Raw genomic sequence first — 20528 nt, 5'->3', positions numbered from 1 at the left:
ATCAAACCTGGGACTCTTCAGTTCACAGGCCAACACTCTATCCACTGATAGAGTCCCAGGTTTGATTCTGGTCAAAAAGGCTAGGGCTTACCGTCCCATTCTTCATACAAGTTGCCGCTAAAATGGGCTGTCTATAGTGAAGAGCTGTTGTTTACTCCCTACCTATAAATGTTCATGATTCCCAAGGACTTTGTCATAAAGTTGAAACTCCTGAGCAGAGCAGGTCAATCAGCAATTAGTTCCAAAACACACACCTCTTCCTGCTTCACTTCCCATCCCTCTCCCAAGTGCCCTATGATACAAACATGTCTAGTTACACTGTCACACCTTTATGTCTTAGCACACATCTGGTGTAGGCAGCAGGAACTGCAGCTACTGGGGTTAGACCCATAGGGTCAGACTGGACCTGGGTTCAATAACCTTCGTACTTGAGTTCTGGATAAGAGAGAATTCAGAGGAAAGACTCAAACTCTAAGAGAACATATATTTGGAAAATCACAGGATAGAAGTAATTTGTAAAAGAAATGGGCTTAGGAGTTATAGAGGTAAAGGAAGGGCCCTTGGAACTTGGGAGTAAGGAAGGTGATGGTAACCTGCCTGGGGAGGCGGGAGAAGGGAAAGGAGAGGATTGCTGTCTGGAGGGAGAGTCCTCTGTCCTAAGGTTTAAGGGCGGAGGTTTTAGGGAAAGATCTCAAGAGAATATTTGGCAGCTTTCCAGGTATGTCCTTTCAGGGACTAGGTCTCCACTGATTGAGTGGTTGGTGCCAGGACAGATGGTCATTATCCAATGCAGCTGGTCCTGAGGTAGGTGTTGCTTGTCTGGTTTTGTTGCTTTTCTGGGCCTGGAGCCTAGATGTTATCTCTAAGGATAAAAGGTCAAGGGGTCCAAACCTCATGACCAGTGATATGGGGGGGGGGGGGGGGGGGGGGGAGAAGGAAAGGTCACCCTGGGGGCAAGGTCCCACCCTCCAGTCGTCCTTTGTTAGGTACCCACCTAGGGCTTTCCCCACTGGTGACTTTCTGTACCTGGCCCATCCTCCTTGCTCTGTTCATGTCTAACTACTTACCACACACCCACTCCTCAGGCTTGTGAATCCAGCCTGTCCTTCAAGCTGGCAGATGACTCCTCCCTGGAAGCCTGTCTGACATATCCCTCCACTGGTATCACTTGTTACCCTTTGGATACCCTTTCTTTGGTGCCCACTTTCGTTCAAGTCCTTGTGGCTATTTAGTGGTTTCTATGTCCATATACCCAACTGAATGCACCTCCAATACACTTCCCGAAGGCTATCAATTTTTAAAAAAACTTTATCCAAGGATATGCTTTATTGATTTTAGAGGAGAGGGGAAGGGAGAAAGAGAGAGAGAGACAGACAGAGAGGTGAAACATAGATCTGCTGTCTCCAATATGTGCCCCAACTGGGGATCGAACCCACAACTGTGTGTCCTGACTGGGACTGGAGTCGACAACCTCTTGGTGGACAGGATGATGCTCCAATCCAACCCACTGAGCCACACTGGCCAGGGCTGAAGGCTATAATTTTTTTAAAAGTTGATTTTTAGAAATAGAGGGAGAGGGATAGAAAGATAGAAACATCCATGAAAAACATTGATTGGTGGTCTCTTGCACGCCCCCTATTGGGGATTGAGATGCAACCCGGGCATGTGTCCTGACTGGGAATTAAACCAGGGGCTTCTTGGTTCATGGATTGACGCTCAACCACTGAGCCGCATTGGCCAGGCGAAGGCTGTTTGATAACTATTTAATAAGTGCTTTCCATGTGCCAGGCCCTGGGCTAGGCATTGGCCTTTCTAAAAATATGTTGTTTTCTTCTTTGCCTCTGGCCAACACTTTTCACAAGCTTATTGAATGAATGGCTGAATGAGTTACCTAGTACAAAGATCCTCAAACTTCAGGGTGCATATGAATCACTCAAGGAACTACAGATGCTGGGGCCCCACCCTACAGCGACTGAAGTGCAATCACCTGGATGTTTAATAAGCTTCCCAAGTGATTCTGATGCACTCTGAAGTTTGGGATTGTCGAGCAGTCTCATTTATTTTCAGAAAAGATTGTGCCTATGCCATTCCAGGCAGATAAAAGCCCACTCTGCATTTGTTTCCTCAAAGTAAGGAAGACATTATTTATTAAGCACCTATTAAGTATTGGGTGAATTATATTTAGGAGCCACACTGGAAGGGCAAAATGTCTTTTTTTAAAATAATATATTTTATTGATTTTGTACAGTGAGGAAGGGAGAGAGATAGTTAGAAACATCAATGAGAGAGTCATCGATCAGCTGCCTCTTGCACACCCCCTACTGGGGATATGCCCGCAACCAAGGTACATGCCCTTGACCGGAATCGAACCCCGGACCTTTCAGTCCGCAGGCCGACGCTCTATCCACTGAGCCAAACCGGTTTCAGCAAAGGTCTTTTCTTTTACAACATGATGGTGATGGCAGTTGATTGTGTCTCCATTTTTTAAAAATTTTATTTTTAAATTACAGTTTATATTCAATATTTTCCCATATTAGTTTCAGATGTATAGCATAGAACTTTACAAAGTGGCCTCTCTCTCTCTCTCTTTTTTTTTAATGTCTTAGCAAAGTAAAAAATAGGTAACTCTGGTTTGGGGTCCAATCTTTTAAAACTTTAATTATTAAAGAAAACATGCTTATTGTATAGAACTTGAAAAATATATCTAAGCAAAGAGAACAACATAGATATTTTATCTATTTATTTTGCCCAAACCTACACCCATCAAACCTACTCTTAACCCCACACAAATACAAGAGTTGATAGGAGGAATGACAAATACAGGGATTTTACTTTTTCATTTGCTGTTATATCCCGAGTACTTCCCAGGTCGTGAAGATTTTGTTGAAATATCTTTGTTAATGGCTATTTGATATTTTACTGTAATTTATGAAACTATTTCTCTTCTGTTTTGATACAGTTAAATACTTTTCCCCATGGATGCCTTTGATTCTAGCTACCTTCCAAATGTTGATGTTACTTAAACGTCTATCTTTGGCTTCTTTCTCTTTCACTGATTTTATGTTTTCATTTTTTTCCCAACCCCTTCTATATGCCAGGAATTTCCTATATACTCAGACCTCTCTCCTGAGTCTAAAGCCCATGAGAGTGAGAGAGTAACGTAAAAAAAAAAAAAAGTGGGGAGAGTCTTGACAGCCAGATTGAAGAGTTGGGGTCCAATTAAAACAAATATTAGTCTAGTTCTGTAAATCGCCAATGTGGTTACTGCTGATTCAAACACAAGCTCCTTTTACAGTATGACCTGTTTCCTTGGCTCTCCCTGCAGCAAGTGGAAATCACTCACACTTCTCAGTACAATGAAGCTTTGACACTTGCTGCCGAGTAGCGTCTGCGCGCGCACGTGTGTGTGTGTGTGTGTGTGTGTGTGTGTGTGTGTGCTGTAGAAGAATGGACCAACTTCTCAGGGACAGGGGAGCTGCTTAGCATCCCCCTTTCTCCCTTTCTGAGCCTGGCCAGGCCGCGAGCTATCAGGGCTGGGGGCAGGGAGAGGAGTGTGGTAACAATTCTAGCTCTTTTTCTTGGCAGTCCACACCCTATTGTAATACATAAGTATTACACTCCTCCTGAAGCCTGAACTTCTCAGGACAGGAGGCAGGAAGCTGAGCTGGAATACAAAAGGGTTTGAAGAGGGCTGAGGGTTACACAAATAGCTTTGCTGACCCCTGCACAGGGTGCCTCGGCCTCGTGGGCTTTGTTCCACTTCCTGGCAGGTTGGAGACAATCTCTTAGAAGGTCCAGCCCGGTTTGGCCAGGCCCAGCCAGACCTCTCTCTCCCCTGCCCAATTTTCTGGTCTTGGGAAATCTGAGGAGAGGGAGGGTTAGGCAGAAGGGTTTGCTCTGATTTATGTCAAGACTGGGCCTCAGGCACTAATGTGGAGGAGAGAATTACTTACTCAGTATCCTGGTGCTTGATGATATGATCTTCTAGGTATTTTTTTTTTTTTCTCAAAAGCCATCATCTTGCCCCACATCCAGATACTTCTCCTTTCTTATTTCTACTTCCTCATACAAGCTTCCCAATACTGAAGAAGGAGCAACCCAAAGCACAACCTAGAGTTCTTAGGGTCTGGAGGAAGGGAGAAGTTGGAGGGGGACTGGGATTAGTGAGATGACTGAACTTAGATGACCCCAATGCAAGGACTTTCAAAAAAACACTTGGACTGCACAGAGACTGGAGCTCTAGAAGCTTGGGTCTTGGAGGCCATCTAATCCCACAAACCCCTCCACAATTAGGGATTCCTCCTGGGACACCACTATATTGAACCCCATCAGAAGACCCTTAGTTTGGCAGCTTTACAGTTAGAGAAATCCACTCATGCTTCAAGATCTGATGATGCCTTCGTTAACAAAGTAAAGAGGGTAAAAATCCAGGCAAGACTGGCCCCAGAAGCAAAATATAAAATAAAATAAAATAAAATAAAATAAAATAAAATAAAATTTAAAAAATCCCAGAATGTCAGTGTTCAGAATGATATATTATCTCAAGAGAGCATTACAATTTAGCCCTAACTCAGGATCTAGAAAGATGAGTTCTGCTCTAGTCTTTGTTCTTTTCCTAAAGGCCTCCAGGAGCTCACTCTGTATCATGGGTAACATTAGCCATTCCAGGGCTCACCTACTTGGCCCAAGTAGGCTCCAGTACAACAAAGGCATTCTGAAATGAGTATCTTCAGAAGTTGGGTGATACTGGGATTCTGTATTCCTAAGTTGACTCCTGAAAGCGGTGTGGGCAGGAAAGACCTGTAGGAATGCCCTGGACTAAGGTTGGAAAAATGGAGCCTCACATAGACCATGAGCTGATGGAGCAATCAGTCAGGAATGGAGATGGGTTATTGTCCTTCTGGCTGAGTCTGCCTATCTCCCTGTGAGCGTATATAGCTTTATAGCATATCTGTTTACCTTCATATCTGTGTTTATCTTCTTCCTGGTCTTCCCTTCCTTTCCCCGCCTGAGGCTAGATCTGGTGATCTTCTCTACTCCCTCAAGATTCCTCCCTGGTTAATCACATTCAATATACCTTTCAGTACAGCCATAGCTTCCAAATATATGAACTGGTCTTTAATTCAGTTCTGAGCTCCAGCTTTGCAATTAGCTCCTCCTAAACACCTCCACTTGGCTGACACACATTCAACTCACTTGTACTAATTTATCAGTTCTCTCCCCCATACTGCTATTGGAACATCTGACCTTGTCCCACTTTTTTTTTTTTTTTTTTTTTTTTTTTTTTTTTTAACATTTCTTCAGTGGTGTCTGAGTTCCCTTCCCAGATATGTAGATGGGGCAGGGGTGGGGTGGGGTGCGGGTGACTGAGAGTTGGTTTGAAGTGTTCTAAGGTCTGGAACAAACAGAAATTATCTGAGATCCAATAGCGGGTCAGGAGTAAGGTAAACAGTTTAGATGTGGATTACAATGGCAGTAGGACAAACCATGTAAGGAGAAAGTATCCTGTTTGAAAAAATCACAGGGATCAGAGTTGGAGGAAGCTACTGGAAGAGAAGAAGCCCCACAGGAGGAAGTGAGGCAAAGCTAGAATAATGGTTGGTCACCATTTCTAAGAATTGCTCATGTATCTGGTGTGAGAGAGTCAGGGACCATCAGAGAAGCTGAGGAACAGAAGACAACCAGCAGACTGTCTTCTACTCCTTAGCAGAACAGTCAGATCCTTTCCAACCTGGTTCATGCTTACTTCTCCAGGTTCACCTTTTCCACTCCTCTGCTCACCCCAGTACTACAGGCATTTCCCCGAATTCGGTGTGACTCCCGTGTTTCTGTGTACATGCACAATTCCCTCTGCTAGAGCATCATTGCTATTGGTGTCTACTCAGTGAAGAACAACTCATCCTTGTACTTGAGCCCCAGATTTCTCAGCTCCTTCAGACACAGTGAGTAATTCTAATGTCACCTGAGGCATGCCTTCTTACCCCAATTATTTCATTGCCACATTGCATAATAATTGTTTATCTGTGCGCCTGAACTGAACCGAACTGTGCACTCCATGAGGACAGAGCCTACACCTTACTGACTGTTTAAACCTCCGCACCTGCCTGGTTGGCGAGGCTTAGTGGTTGAACATTGACCTATGAACCAGGAGGTCGTGATTCAATTCCCCATCAGGGCACATGCCTGGGTTGTGGGCTTCATCCACGGTATGGGGCGTGCAGGAGGCAGTCAATCAGTGATTCTCATCATTGATGTTTCTATCTCTCTCTCTCACCCTCTCCCTTCCTATTTGAAGTCAATAAAATTATATTAAAAAAAATAAACCCAGCACCTAACATACTGCCTAGCACATACTTGGTGCACCCTAAATATTTCTTGGGTGAATAAATGAACAGATTAGTGGGCTCACATTCTTATAGAGGAGACAAGCAAGTAAAGAGAAAATTACAAAGCTGTGTGGAAAGGGCCATGCTAACAGGTTGACTTGGGTACAGAGAGGAAGGAATGCCTCATTTCAGGCAGTTTTACCCCATTTTCTGCCCCTTGCATTATGAAATCCTATTTAATAAAACAGTAATATGCAAATTAACCACCACTCTGCTACACCACAGAACCACGCCTACCAGCCAATCAGAAGCGAATATGCAAATAAACCCAACCAAGGTGGCTGTGGCCACAGAGAGCAGGAGGGAGGCTTGGGTTTTCCTGGCAATGGAGGAAGCCAAGCTTTCCACCTGCCTTTGACAGCCTAGGCCTCCATTCAATGCTATAAAGTTTCAATAATAGAAGGTAAATAAATTCCAACAGAAATGGCAGCAGCCATGAAGCTGGAAGAGCAGGAGGCTAGGGTTTCCCTGGGCGATGGAGGAAGCCAAACTTCTGCCGTCCTGGCCAGCCTAGGCCTTCACTCCAGGCTACAAAGTTTCAATTATAGAAGATAACAAAAATCCCAACAGAAATGGCTGCTGCCATGGAGCAAGCAGAAAGCTTACTTTGCTCCAAGCTACAAAGTTTCAATTGACGAAGATAAATAAATTCCAGATACTAGGGCCTCCACTTGGATCACCAGGGAGTGTGGCTGGCCAAGCCACCGCACACCCCAAGGGAACCACCACCCTGATCCTGGACACCCTTCAGGGCAAATCAATTGGCCTCCACCCATGCACCAGGCTTCTATCCTATCTAATAAAAGAGTAATATGCAGATTGATCATCACTCCAACACACAAGATGGCTGACCCCATGTGGTCAAAGATCCTGCTGCCTTGTGAACACAAGATGGCCATCAAAAGATGGCCAGCAGGGGAGGACAGTTGGGAGGGACCAAGCCTGCAAGGGAGGGCAGTTGGGGGAGATCAAGCCTGCTGGGGAGGGCAGTTAGGGGTGACCAGGCTGGCAGAGGAGGGAAGTTAGGGGCAAAAAGGCTGGCAGGGGAGCAGTTAGACACCAATCAGGCTGGCATGGGAGTGGTTAGGGGGTGATCAGGCTGGCAGGCAGAAGTGGTTAGGGGCAATCAGGAAGGCAGGCAGGCGAGCAGCTGGGAGCCAGGAGTTCTGGATTGTGAGAAGGATGTCTGACTGCCTGTATGGACTCGATCCAACTGGGATTGGGTCTAAACGGGCAGTTGGACATCCCTCAAGGGGTCCCAGATTGGAGAGAGTGCAGGCTGCGCTAAGGGATGCCCCCCTCCCCTGTGCATGAATTTCATGCACTGGGCCTCTAGTTCAATATAAAAACACTAAACAGTAAAATAAAATTTTATTTTTGAGACAAGACATCTTATTCATAGAAATGAAATCAGATAGCTTTCTTTTTGGGAAGAAGGCAGTGCCTTGTTTTGTTGGTGACTATCAATTAGGGTGCTGGCAAAGTGAAGAATGTAACTGAAGAAAATGTAGGAACTGCTGGCAGAAATCTGGGCAGGGTTGAGGAAACCAGTCAGGGCTGAAGAGGCACTTAAAAATTTGCAACAGCTGGAGGCTGTTGCCACATCTAAGCCTGAGGCCTAGGGTGGGAGTCTGGAGCTAGCCAATGAGGAGCTCAGCCACTGTCAGAACCTCAGCCTGGCCCAACCAGCTGGTGATAGGGGAATCCCAACCATCCTCATTTCACACAATCAAAATCTGCCTCCAGCTCTCATTAGCTGAACTCAATCAGAGAGAGCAAGAGAACCCTGGCGATAGTTCACAGAGGTCAGGCTCCAAGAATGGATCTGGGTGTTAGGAAAGCAAACAGATTACCATCAGCACAGAGGGAAGATGCCTCTACTCTGCAGGCGGTCTGAGTGTATGATTATCGCCTTTTGGGATGACAATTTTATGTCTCATGTTTTGTATATTTTGGCATTTGTGTGTCCAAGATTATTGAAATATGCACTGCTTTACTAGTGGGTCTGGGTGGGACAAGGGTACCTACGTTTTTAAAAAGCTTTCCAAGTAATTTTGATATTCTTTGCTTTTAAAAAATAGTTGTATTTATTGATTTGAGAGAGAGAGAGACAGAGAGAAGAAATATTGATTTGTTATTCCACTTATTTATGTAATCATTGGTTGCTTCTTGTATGTGCTCTGAGCAGGAATCATACCTGCAACCTTGGCAGATGGGGATGACACTCTAAGCAACTGAGCTACCTATCCAGGGCAGATAGTCTTTGCTTTTGGAAAACCACTTTTATAGTCCCACTCTCTCATATTTTTATTTATTTATTTATTTATTTATTTATTTATTTATTTAAAATATATATATTTTATTGATTTTTTTACAGAGAGGAAGAGAGAGGGACAGAGAATTAGAAACATTGATCAGCTGCCTCTTGCACACTCCCTACTGGGGATGTGCTCGCAACCAAGGTACATGCCCTTGACCGGAATCGAACCTGGGACCCTTCACTCCGCAGGCCGCAGGCCGATGCTCTATTTACTGAGCCAAACCGGTTTTGGCCACTCTCTGATATTTTAGATAAGGAAATTAAGGGCCAGAGTAATGGGAAAAATTCCATTTTTAGGTGCCTCTTCAGCCCTGTTTGAGAACTAGCCCTTGGGTGATGTTAAAGGGTATGTCTAGAAAAGTGATAGGTTTGCATTTATCACAGAGCCCAATTCTTCCATTTTACTGATGAGTAAACAGACTCCTAAGATGGAATGATGGTCCCACTTAGTATTGTAAGTCATTGTAAGTTAGGTAGTGAGTTAGTTATATAGTAAGTCACAGAGAAGAAGGGGCTAGCTCTAAGATCGGTATTTTTAACTCTAAATCCAGTGTTCTTCTAGGCAGTACACTTTACAGGAAGGTGTGTGTGTGTGTGTGTGTGTGTGTGAGAGAGAGAGAGAGAGAGAGAGAGAGAGAGAGAGAGAGAGAGAGAGAGAGAGAGAGAGAGAAAGAGAGAGAGAGAGAAAGAGAGAGAGAGAGAGAGTGCGTGCTTGCGCGCCTGCCCCCTGGGGGTAACAATTCTAGTATTCTAATCTCCTGTCTGGTAAGGTGGGTTTCTTCACAGCCTCCGACTGGAAAGAAAACAGAGCAGGCAGAGTGCATTGGCCACTAAGGCTCTATGCAGAAGGGACCTGGAGGGACAGAGGAAGGCTGTGGGTGACCCTCAGTCAGGGATGGGGAGTCAGAAGTTTTAAATTCTGGGTGGAGAATTCTCTGGGTGTGTTGGGATTCTGAAAAAAATCTGGCGGGTGGTGGTGGTGGGGTTGTAATGGTCTTAGCAAGAGGAATGTGGTTTAAGCAAAAGGGAATGTCTGTTGTGAAGTGGTCTAAAAGTCAGTTAAAATATATTGCCCTAACCGGTTTGGCTCAGTGGATAGAGTCTCAGATTGTGGACTGTATGGTCCCAGGTTCAATTCCGGTCAAGGGCATGTACCTTAGTTGTGGGCACATCCCCAGTTGGGGGTGTGTAGGAGGCAGCTGATCGATGTTTCTCTATCATTGATGTTTCCAACTCTATCCCTCACCCTTTCTCTCTGTAAAAAAAACCAAAAAACAAAAAAACTATAATATATATATATATATTTATATTTGTATTTATTTTAATAGTGACCTGGTGCAAGAAATTCATACACATTAAAAGAGTTTAGAGGAAATGCTTTAATATTGCTATTTGCCCTTTCTCTATAATAAAAGTGTCAGAGATGAAAGAAAATTAGAAAAATGTATATGAAAATCTTCCCTGTCAGCGTCTGGGCGCACCACGAGAACCAGAGTCAAGTCCCTGCCCACTCACATGTGCCTCGAAATTGCACAAGACCCAGATCCAGCTGGCCCCCTCCCCACTGGGCTAAATCCAGACCTAGACTGCCCCACCTCTGTCAAGCCCCGCAGGGGGGGGGAGGGGAGAAAGAGGAGGAGTGACCTCAGGTTGACTGCCTGGCATTGGGGTGGGGGGCATGGACTGAGGTCCCCCATCAAGCCCCACATGGCAGGGGTGTGGCCTCAGGTCCCCCAGCCTGGCACTGGGGGAGGAGGCACGGCCTCAGGTCCTCTGGTCTAGTGCTGGGGCAGGGGGTGTGGCCTGAGATCCCCCATCAAGTCTTGCTAGGCGGGGGTGCACCTTGAATTGGTCCCCCATCAAGTCTGGCTGGTTGGGGGCATGGCCTTAGGTCCCCTGGACCAGTGCTAGGGCGGGGGTGTGGCCTGAGGTCCCCCATCAAGCTCCACTGGGCAGTGGGCACAGCCTGATGTCCCCCAGGCTGGTGCTGGGGCCAGGGGCATGGCTTGAGGTTCTTCATCAAGCCCCACCAGGTAGGGGGCACAGTTTCAGGTCCCCTGCCCTGGCCCAGTACCACACAGCCTCAGGTCCCTGCTGAATGCTCAGTTAATGCTCTTTACAGGAACTTGGCCTCTGCTGTGGGCACAGCCATCTTGTTACGCTATGATGGTCAATTTTCATCTTCCCTCTTTATTAGATATAATTGATTTCAGAGAGGCAGAGAGGGGAGCTAGAAACATCCTTTATAGTAAAAGGCTAATATGCAAATTGTCCCCTCAGGAGTTCAACCGACCAAGAGTTCAATCACTCACTATGACATGTGCTGACCACCAGGGGGCAGCATGGAACAAAGGAAGGCACCAGCTGGCAGCTGGAAGGCCCTGATCAGCTCTGATCACTGGCCAGGCCTAGGCACCCTACCAGTGCACGAATTTCATGCACTGGGCTTCTAGTTAATGATAAGAGAGGATCACTGATGGGCTGCCTTCTGAATGACCCATAATGGGGATCGAGCCCACAACCCAGACATGTGCCCTGAACAGGAAGCTTCTTAGGCTTACACTGGGGATCTAGCCTGTAATCAAGCCATGTGCCCTGACTGGAATCAAACTAGCGACCTTTTGGTGTATGCAACTTCTTGGTGTATGCAATCTCAGTGTATGGGAAGATGCTCTACCAACTGAGCCACACTGGTTAGGAAGATCCCTAATTTAAATTCTTTAAGAGAGAGGTACTTGTTTTTGGTGAACCTACAGGGTATTAATTGTGTTTAGCTCAAAATAACTCATATGCCAAAGTGGCAAAATGGGGCAGCCTGTTCTAAATCCCTCCTCTAAAAGGTCTTGAGAAATCTCACTTTCCAGAAGTTTTAGTACACTATTGATATTAAAGCTTAATTAAAAAAAAGTTCTAATAAATTCATTCAATCTTATCCAGCTTGATTACATATAAAATTTCCTCTCTCAAGATTTCTTTTCATAAACTTTCTACAATTTTCTGAGTCTTTTTTAGTTGGTCTTTTGTTCTCTTATCCAATTCAGAAATAATCTGGATAAAAATCACTTTATTTCCCTAATGAAATACATCTCCATATATCATACTTTTTTTCCCCAAGCTGAAACATACTTATTTTTTTGGGGTGTATGTAGCTGTTTTTCCTTTTATCATTGATTTTTTGTAGCTTTTATTACATATATTAAAATTAGTAACTTTTTTTTTTTACTACTAAGACATCAAACAAGTTTATTTCAGATGTAACAGCAATGTTAAAATCAACAGATTTAATTCTTAACGGCACCAAGTAAACTTAGTTGTCTAAGTATTTTTAAGTTATTCCCTCCAAAAAACGGAGGGAGCTGTTCTTTTTCACCCCACATACCATGGTTTCCCAATAGTTTTGTTTTTGGCGGACTTTCAATAAATTAATAAACGGCTTTGGGGATATTTTAGAAATTCTTTCCCCAAATAAAAATGAATCTGGACAAATTATATACTGCACTGATTTCTCTGCAGATTCTTTTCCATATGCAACTTCCATATGATGTAATTTCACCCCAGGTAAAAAACTATCTGTACTGAAAAATATGATGGAATCATATTCTGCAATCATCGAGTTAATAAAATTGTTTTAGATTAATGATAATTTTTAAATCATATTTCAAAATAACAACTCAACATGGGACATTATTTCAGTCTTTACTGACTGATATGAATATGAACTAGTACCCAGCTCTTCCATAACTTCCTCTTCCATAAGTGGATAGAATTATTTAACACAAGTTTGATGCAGGACAATGAATTCTTTACAAAAAATTACAATTTAGATTAAAGTCATTGATTAGTGTGGAAGAAGAAACACTATAATGATAGGGAGCCTACACCCTTAATTCAAAATTTAACATTTTTTTCTTCCTTCAATATCATGTACTTAATTGTCATAAGGCAGCTATTTGGTTTTCAATAACCACATTTAGGAACACATTCATAGGACTGATTAAAAAGTCCAGACGAAATGTTTATAGAAGTAGAGGCAGTGTTATCTCAGAAAACTCATTTATATATCAAAATTTATTTGATATCTGGAAGTTTACAAAAATGCTGAATTCTTTAAGAGTAATGTGTTCTATAACTCAAGCAGTCTTCTCTTGACAAGAGGAAGTTAAAGCTTATCCATGCAGGTAAAGGTGCTTAATGTTGAACTTTTCTTCTAAGCTTAGATTTAGACTGAATATACCCAAGAAATCAACATCATCTTTCTACATTAGAATCCTATAAAGTTATTCATCAAATATCTTCCTTTTCTGTATTATTCTTGGCATTCAATTTAGTCTATCTTAATGGAAAGTATATTGTACTTTCACATACAATTCTTAACCTTTAAAAACCTTAATTTCTAGTGAAAACTAAGAAGTAAGCAACTGTGAACTGTCTGTTACATATTATTTTAGATTGACAAATTTCTGAAAACATTTCATAATTTCTAAAATTACTGCCATAATATGATAATGCATGATAATGTAAAAGACTGTAAAAATTGCATCCAAACTGCTTCTGTCATATGGAATAAATTAAATTTATCTACTTTGATGGCAGAAGCTTTTTATTATTAGTTTTTTTTTGTGGAGAAAACTATTAAGATTTATTTGTATTTGTCCTTGGGGTCAGAGGAGTCATTTGTGCAAAAAACAAACCTTTTGGTTTCCTTTCCCCCCTTTCAGCCTTAGGAACAGGGGATGATAAATGGGCTTTGAACTGCTTCTACAGCTGTATTTCTGGTTTTGCAAAGATTTGTAAGATAAGAACAACTGCCCTCAAAACCGTAACTTAAGTAACATCATCGGTTGATCTGTCTAGCTACTGGTACACCTTCCTAATTTGCATCTTTTCCTCTAGATACCTAGTTTTATTTTAGCTTGAGGAGGAGGCTCAAAGACTCCACATACACGAGAGGTTCAGGGGCAGAAAGTTAACTGAGATATGTATGACTATGGATGAGGTAAGGTGTCTTGAGGGCTTCAAGAGGTCATTACAGGATGATAAGAAGAGCAGATGTTTAGAAATTAAAAGTCTGTCCTGTCTTATAGATAGATCATAAAAAGGTATTTCTGGGAATAAATCTTTTGTGGGCAAGGCCCCTGATTTAGTACGTTCATTAAGGGAGAGGTTAAAGTTTCTCAGGAGCTTGCAGGGTCTTTATTGCCCTCAGCTCAAAATAATCCACATTCCAAAGGGCCATAGTTGGAGAGGCCTCTTCTAAACCCTTGCTAGCACACTATCCAGTACACGTTGGGCTTGAAGGAACCTTAGAGATCATGCACTCACATAATGAGGAAATCAAAGAATGCTAGAGGAAATGATTCACCTAATCACACAAATGAAGCGACAAAACTGGGACTAGATCCTATTACACGTGACTGCCTATCAAGTCACCCATGTAATTCCCATGATTCTGAACAGTTTCACATGTGCCTGTGTACCTGTGGTCTGTGTAATACCAACATGAAATCTGCTTAAGTTGTATTTTTGGCAAAATTTGATCCCACTCACTTGGGTCCATAAATATGCTCAGGTTTGCCTGTCCACCCGTCATTTCTGGTGTTTTCTTATGCGTATTGCAGTTGTTTTATGGCTGTTTTAAGATGAAAGATGTGTGTCAGCCTGCGGTTGCTGGTTTTGTGTCTTATGTGATTACTTGGTGCCTAAGGGCAACTGTGACTATGGTAGGATTGTGGTCCCTATTTATGTGCCTCCTTTCATGTTGAAAGGTGCGTGTCTGCTGACCACTGTGCGTCCATCTGGATGTGTGTTTGTACACAGTGAAGGCGGTGAGTGTATCTGTGGCCACGTGGACTGCATGTTGAAAGGCGGAGGGGGAGCCTGTCTTTTTCTCTTATCCCCGGATTATGAGAAAACGTGGGTAAGCTGTGAGTCCAAGAGAGGAACGTCTGTGACTCACCCAAGCTCGGTCCTCCCCCCCAGAACTGGGGTTCCGTCTAGTTCAGGGATGCTTTGGCATTGCTTTCCCCGGAGGCCTGGCCTCCCCTCTGCTACCTCCCCTCCGCCACCTCCGCTCCGGGAGCAAAAGCCCTTGGGGACTGGGGCGGGGGGCGGAGGGGCTGTGAGCAGCCTGGCCCCGCCCCCTCCCACTCCAGCCTCCCCATTGGCTCAGCCCGCGGTGACGTCGCGGGGATCGCAGCCCGAACCCCCGGCGCCCGGAGCGCGGGAGGTCTTGTCCGTCATCCCCGTCTCCTCCTCACCTTTCCCCAGGCGCGTCCGTGTCCCTGCAGCCCGGAGCCGGTGCCGGCGGCCGCCGTCTCCGCCATGGTGTCCCCGGTCACCGTGGTGAGTGAAGGAGCCAGTGAGTCGGCGTTCCGCGCGGCCCGCGCCCACCGGTCCGGGGACTGCCCCGCGGCGGGCCCAGCCCCGGGGGGCCGGGGAAGGCGGAGGGGTCCCACGGTGGCGGCGGCGGCGGCCTCCCCGCCCGGAGGCGGCCGCTGTCAGGGCCTCCCGGCTCCCCGGGCCCACGGCGCCCTCCTCCGCGCGCCCCCCGCCCTCCGCGCCGGGGAGGGACACCGCGGGCACGTGACCCTGGAGCGTGACTCTGTGGATTCGTGCGTGTCTGGCCCCGGGCCGGCGGGAGCGCTGCCGTGGGTTCCCGGGGAGGGTGCGGGCGCTGGCCGCTGGGTTCTGCACGGGGGATGCGTGGGAGAGAGAGGGCGAGGGAGGGCGGGAGGGTGACTGGGTCCTCCGGGGAATCCTGTCCTCCCAAATTTGTTTTCTCCCCTTCCTCATGGTATAAACAAGTCTGGGTCCGGGTGGGGACGCACCTGAGTCAAAGCTTCGACAATAAGACAAAGCAGCAGGAAGAGGGTTTCATGATCTATGGACCCCTCTTCCTGTGCAGACTTTCTCAACTCTAACCCTTTCCCCATATTTTCTCTAAGGCTAGGCTCTTTACGACTGTAGGAGTCTTCCCCAGCTACTACTGGCTATTTCTCCTAGAAAATAGGGGGTTGGGGGAGGGGTTTGGAGCAAATGCTGCTGCTTTCAGGGGCTGGCTGGTGGGTGCTGGGGAGATCTGGGTCCGGTGGGCGCTGTTCATCTGTCTCTTTCAGTCTCCTGCTCTGCCTCCGCCCTGCCTCCGCCCTGCACTGCCCTGCACTGCCCTGCCCAGCCTGGATGGGGGAGATATCTAGAGGAAGGGACTTAGTCATCTTTTCTTCCTGTTCTCACCCTCGCAGAGTAAGGGCAGTCTTAAGACCCTGGACCCACCCATCTTTCTCTTCCCACCCTCCTTCATCAGTCTGAGCAGTCCCCAGGTGTAACTGGTGATCTGAAAACTGAGCATGTCCCCTGAGCCCTGTGCTGGACAGCTCACCCAGACAGAGGCACAGTCACTTTGGGCAGAATGTGGGTATACAGGGCACCTCCGCTACTCTGAATAAGCTCTTAGAGACCTTGTACCAGAAGTTCAAGGAAAGGAATTTCAGGGGATCACATATCCAGACTATCTCGGAGCTTGTTCCCCATCTCCTCCCAAGGATTGTGGAGCTTTGGAACAAGCTTAGAGAGTGCCTGCAAGTGACCTTGGACACAATCTTTCTTTAGCTGCCCTCCCTCCCTGGTCCGGCTGAGTCCAAGTCAGCTGCTCTAACTTCCCCCTCATAGTTCCCCATGTCCTTCCAGCCTGTCTGCTGGCTTCAGCTCAAAAACTGGATAGAGAACCCCCACCCCTTCCTGCCTCTCTCTCTGTTGTGCCTCGAATTGTGCTCTCTGGGAAATGAGACTGACACCCTCTCTCCCTCCAATCTCCAGGTCCCTGAAATTGCAGGTGTTTCAGGGGCATTTTGCTCCCAACTCCTGGGTCCATTTCTCTAGCCCAGTGGTCGGCAAACTGCGGCTCGAGAGCCACATGTGGCTCTTTGGCCCCTTGAGTGTGGCTCTTCCACAAAATACCACATGCGGGTACTATGTACAGTGCGATTGAAACTTCGTGGCCCATGTGCAGAAATTGGTTTTCGGCTCTCAAAAGAAATTTCAATCGTACTGTTGATATTTGGCTCTGTTGACTAATGAGTTTGCCGACCACTGCTCTAGCCAGTATCCCTAGCTCCTAACCTTGCCCATGATGGTTTCCTTTACCCTGGAGCCGTTGGAGTGGAGGCTGAGGAGCAGACTGGCTGAGGAGAGAGCCTGCAGGGCCTGGGGTGGTTGGCAGTGTACCACATCACTCATCCCTGGCACTCACCTGGTGTTGCCAAAGCCCTGAGCCTGTGCCCTGGCCCCACTGCTGAGGATCATGAGTTGACCAGTTGGCCAGGTGTCTCTGTGGTTTTCTGTTGACTGCACTCCAGACAGCTGAGGGCTGATGCTGGCAGAGAGGAGCTACAGGGGCTTTGGGGGAGGGACAAGGAGGGAGGCAGGAAGGGTGAAGCGTCTGGGCTGCAGGAGAGGACATTATCCCAAGATCTGCTTTCTGCCCAGTGAGTGACTATTCTGGCCCTGCCCCAGGGTCAGCAATGCATATGGCCAGCAGGAATAGTGGAGCCCTTCCCCTTCCTAATGAGTGAAGCCTCAGGGTAGCGATGGGTTTGTTCACATTCTGCTGGCTGGTTGGGGCAGGCCAGACTGGTTTGTGTGTGGGAGGTGGGCCCGTCTCTGGGGTGAATGTCCGGGCTGGCTCTGAAGTCCCGAGCTCTGAGTGCTGCCCTTGTCCTGTGTCCTCCAGGTGAAGAGCGAGGGGCCCAAGCTGGTGCCCTTCTTCAAGGCCACCTGCGTGTATTTTGTGCTCTGGCTGCCCTCGTCCAGCCCGTCGTGGGTCAGCGCTCTCATCAAGTGCCTGCCTGTCTTCTGCCTCTGGCTCTTCCTTCTGGCCCATGGCCTAGGATTCCTGCTCGCCCACCCCAGTGCCACACGCATCTTTGTAGGGCTCATCTTCTCCACCCTAGGTGATGCCTTCCTCATCTGGCAGGACCAGGGCTACTTTGTACACGGTCAGTTGCTGCAGTAGCTACCTGGGAGGAATCCTGGGGTTGGGGGCCAGAGAGTCCTAGAGGGCTAAGGATTTGGGAGCTTGGGAACAAGAATATGGGGAATCTGAGGGGTTTTGAGACCAATAACTGTGGGGCCCCCTATTGGAGGATGACCTGGCTGGTGATCTAATGATCAGTTTTGTAGTTCCTCAGGGGAGTTGGGGTCTTTACCTTTGTGGATTTCCTCCCACCCCTGTTCCTCCCAAAACAGAGCTCCTGGGTTATCCCAAATAACTCGATTCCCTCCCCGCCCCTGTACTCATCACTCACCTAAGCCTGCCCTCAGCAGCGCCTCATTCTCTCACTCCCAGGTCTACTGATGTTTGCTGTGACCCACATGCTCTACGCCTCAGCCTTTGGCATGCGGCCATTGGCTCTTCGGACGGGTCTGGTGATGGCAGCGATGTCGGGCCTGTTCTATGCCTTCCTCTACCCAGGCCTCTCGGGTCCCTTCACCTACTTGGTGGGGGCCTATGTGGCCCTCATCAGCTTCATGGGCTGGCGGGCTATAGCAGGGCTACGGCTGGTCGGGGCGGCCTGGCGCTGGACTGAGCTGGCGGCTGGCGGTGGTGCAGTGCTCTTTATCATCTCTGATGTGACCATCGCTGTCAACAAGTTCTGCTTTCCCGTGCCCTACTCGCGGGCACTCATCATGTCCACTTACTATGCTGCCCAGATGCTCATTGCCCTGTCAGCTGTTGAGAACCGGGAGCCAGTGGAAGACTACAGACTGAGCAAGGCCAACTGACAACCCCACGGGCTAGGGCCTGGTCACCTGTCCTCTCCTGGAACTGGGGTCCAGAACCTGGGAACCTGCAAGAGTTGGCTCAGGATGGCTGCAGTTTCAGACTGAGGCAGCAGGTGCCACCTGGAAAATGGACATGTTTGATGGGGTGAGCCGGAAAAGATCTCTAGCAAAGCTGGTGGTCGAGGACAATGCTGAGAGCTTAAGAGTCAGGCCAGTATTCCTTGCTGGAGCCAGAAGTAGACATCTCCCCCCTCCACCCCATTGGGGTTGTCACAATCCCTCTGGAGGGTGATGGTGCTCAGCTTCTTGACCTCCCCCCACTTCTTCTAGATGGAAGAGTCTAGCTAACCCACTTTCTGATCTATGTAGAGTTGAGGGGGAGGTGAGAAATCTGTGCTAAGGCTTGAAGCCCCTTTCAAAGGCCCATAGTTGGGAAGATTGGATGGAGTGGAGTCTCCCTTTCCCTCACCTATCCTGTTACTTGAACAATCGCAATCTCTGTGTGGTGGGTAGGAAAGTGTGTGACCAAGTAGGCAAGAGAGGGGGATTCATTGGCCTGGGAGCTTGGGGTATCAAGGACTCACGTTGGTCCCATCTCTCTCAAAGGCCAGCCTAGAGCTCAGGCCCCATATCACCACCCTCAGACCCTATCCCCAGGGCTAGGGTGAACCATGCCAAAGGAAGGGGCCAGCCTGTGTGCGTCTATGTGTGTGCAATTTTGTCTCCCAGCCTGTGTCTTTCTCTGCCATCTGTCTCTGTTCTGCTGTTAATGTCTTATAGGGAGAGGCCTCAGGGAGCTGCTGAAGGGATATTGAGCCTGGCTTGGAGAGCTGGGAGTCCCCCCAAACACCCCCAAGTTCTTTCTTCCTTCCACTCCTGCACTGGGAGCAAGAGGAGGGGGGCTCCAATGACACTCTAGGGGCACAAGACCCAAGGCACATTCAATGCAAGATGAGCAAGGATGAGACAACTCCATCCTTTATACTGTTCATATGAAAAAATAAAAATAAAACCAAGGGCCGCTGGCTGCCCTGCTTGTCTGTGTGGCACTTGCCTATCCTGGAGAGGAGGGTGTGGGGGCATGGAGCCAGGGGCCCTGGATGTCCTCATAGTCTGGGTCACAGTACTGGCCAGTGCATCTTGGCGCCAGGCTGGTTCCCTGGCTCTGGTAACACTGCTGGTTGGAGTGGGTCTCACTTCCCTGGTCACATGTGTGGGTGAGAATGTAGTTCAGGAGGATGGGGGATGGGTAGAATTTAACTCTGTCCAAATTTGTCCTGAGGCACTTGCCTGTGCATGGGTGTCCAGCATCTTTGGTGGTCCTTAGTTACCCAGTGTCCTCCTGCTGCCCACCTCCTCCCTGCCTCACCCTAGGCCTGCTGTCTGTTCCAAACGATCCAGATTTCCTTCAACCATCTTCTCTCTTCTTAGACCCAGGGCTCAGTTGAACAGCATGGAGGAATGGGATTAGACTGGGTCATTCATGCTTTTGATGGGAAGCCCTGGTAGGATTATGTTTCTCCCATACTCCAGGGATATTTGCATCTTAATGGGCAGTGCTCTGACCCAGAATTTGAAAGGTAAGCCTTGGGTGGTTTTGAATAGTAAAGAGGTTGTATAGTTATGGGGATATGGCAGAAGGCAATGCAGGTCCCTTGTGGGTATTGAATGAATCAGTGATTTTCAAAAAAGGGTTTTTACAAAGAGCTCTGGTGGGAGACAGCAAAAGAATAAGTAAAGGAGGGAGGCTCAAAGACCTCTATCCCTGCTTTTTTTTTTTTTTTTAAAGGGAAGGATTCCACTGCAAAAACAAGTTTGAAACCAAGAGCAGGATGACTAATCCTTTCTATCTCTGAGATGCTCTAGTTCTCAAACGTTGGGAAGGTCCCGAAGCCCTTCAAACCCCAGAACTTTGATGACAGACCTACATGATATAAAGGAATGGGAGGGACAGGATGAGGAGAAGATGAATCAGGCAAGACTTGCCCACCCATGCCAGGAGAGAAGGGGAGGGTGCAGTGTGGCTATGGAGGAGAAGAAGG

General features: G+C 47.2%; 1 protein-coding gene and 1 long non-coding RNA gene across 2 annotated transcripts; one reads left to right on the top strand and one right to left on the bottom strand.

The window, feature by feature from the left end:
• Positions 1 to 464: 464 nt before the first annotated feature.
• Positions 465 to 4449, bottom strand: LOC118713591. The gene is made up of 2 exons (XR_004986320.2): positions 3954 to 4449; positions 465 to 862 (listed from the first exon to the last, which is right to left on the bottom strand). It is a non-coding gene; the product is annotated as an uncharacterized LOC118713591 (long non-coding RNA).
• A 10440-nt stretch (positions 4450 to 14889) lies between these two features.
• On the top strand, positions 14890 to 19526 carry TMEM86A (transmembrane protein 86A). The gene is made up of 3 exons (XM_036427657.2): positions 14890 to 15048; positions 17435 to 17699; positions 18050 to 19526. The coding sequence occupies exons 1-3, from the start codon at positions 15028 to 15030 to the stop codon at positions 18484 to 18486; spliced, it is 723 nt and encodes a 240-aa protein (XP_036283550.1). The 5' UTR covers positions 14890 to 15027; the 3' UTR covers positions 18487 to 19526.
• Positions 19527 to 20528: the final 1002 nt, after the last annotated feature.

This window comes from Pipistrellus kuhlii, unplaced genomic scaffold (genome assembly GCF_014108245.1).
Source record: "Pipistrellus kuhlii isolate mPipKuh1 unplaced genomic scaffold, mPipKuh1.p scaffold_m20_p_9, whole genome shotgun sequence".
NCBI lineage: Eukaryota > Metazoa > Chordata > Mammalia > Chiroptera > Vespertilionidae > Pipistrellus > Pipistrellus kuhlii.
The sequence above is the reverse complement of the archived record's forward strand: the minus strand, read 5'-3'. Positions and strand labels throughout refer to the sequence as shown.

What these genes read in the sequence shown, in the direction of transcription:
- TMEM86A (XM_036427657.2), top strand. Translation starts at nt 15,028, where the DNA reads ATGGTGTCCCCGGTCACCGTG. An exon ending in TGGTGTCCCCGGTCACCGTG is followed by an intron (nt 15,049 to 17,434) that starts GTGAGTGAAGGA and finishes TGTGTCCTCCAG; the next exon opens with GTGAAGAGCGAGGGGCCCAA. An exon ending in CCAGGGCTACTTTGTACACG is followed by an intron (nt 17,700 to 18,049) that starts GTCAGTTGCTGC and finishes TCTCACTCCCAG; the next exon opens with GTCTACTGATGTTTGCTGTG.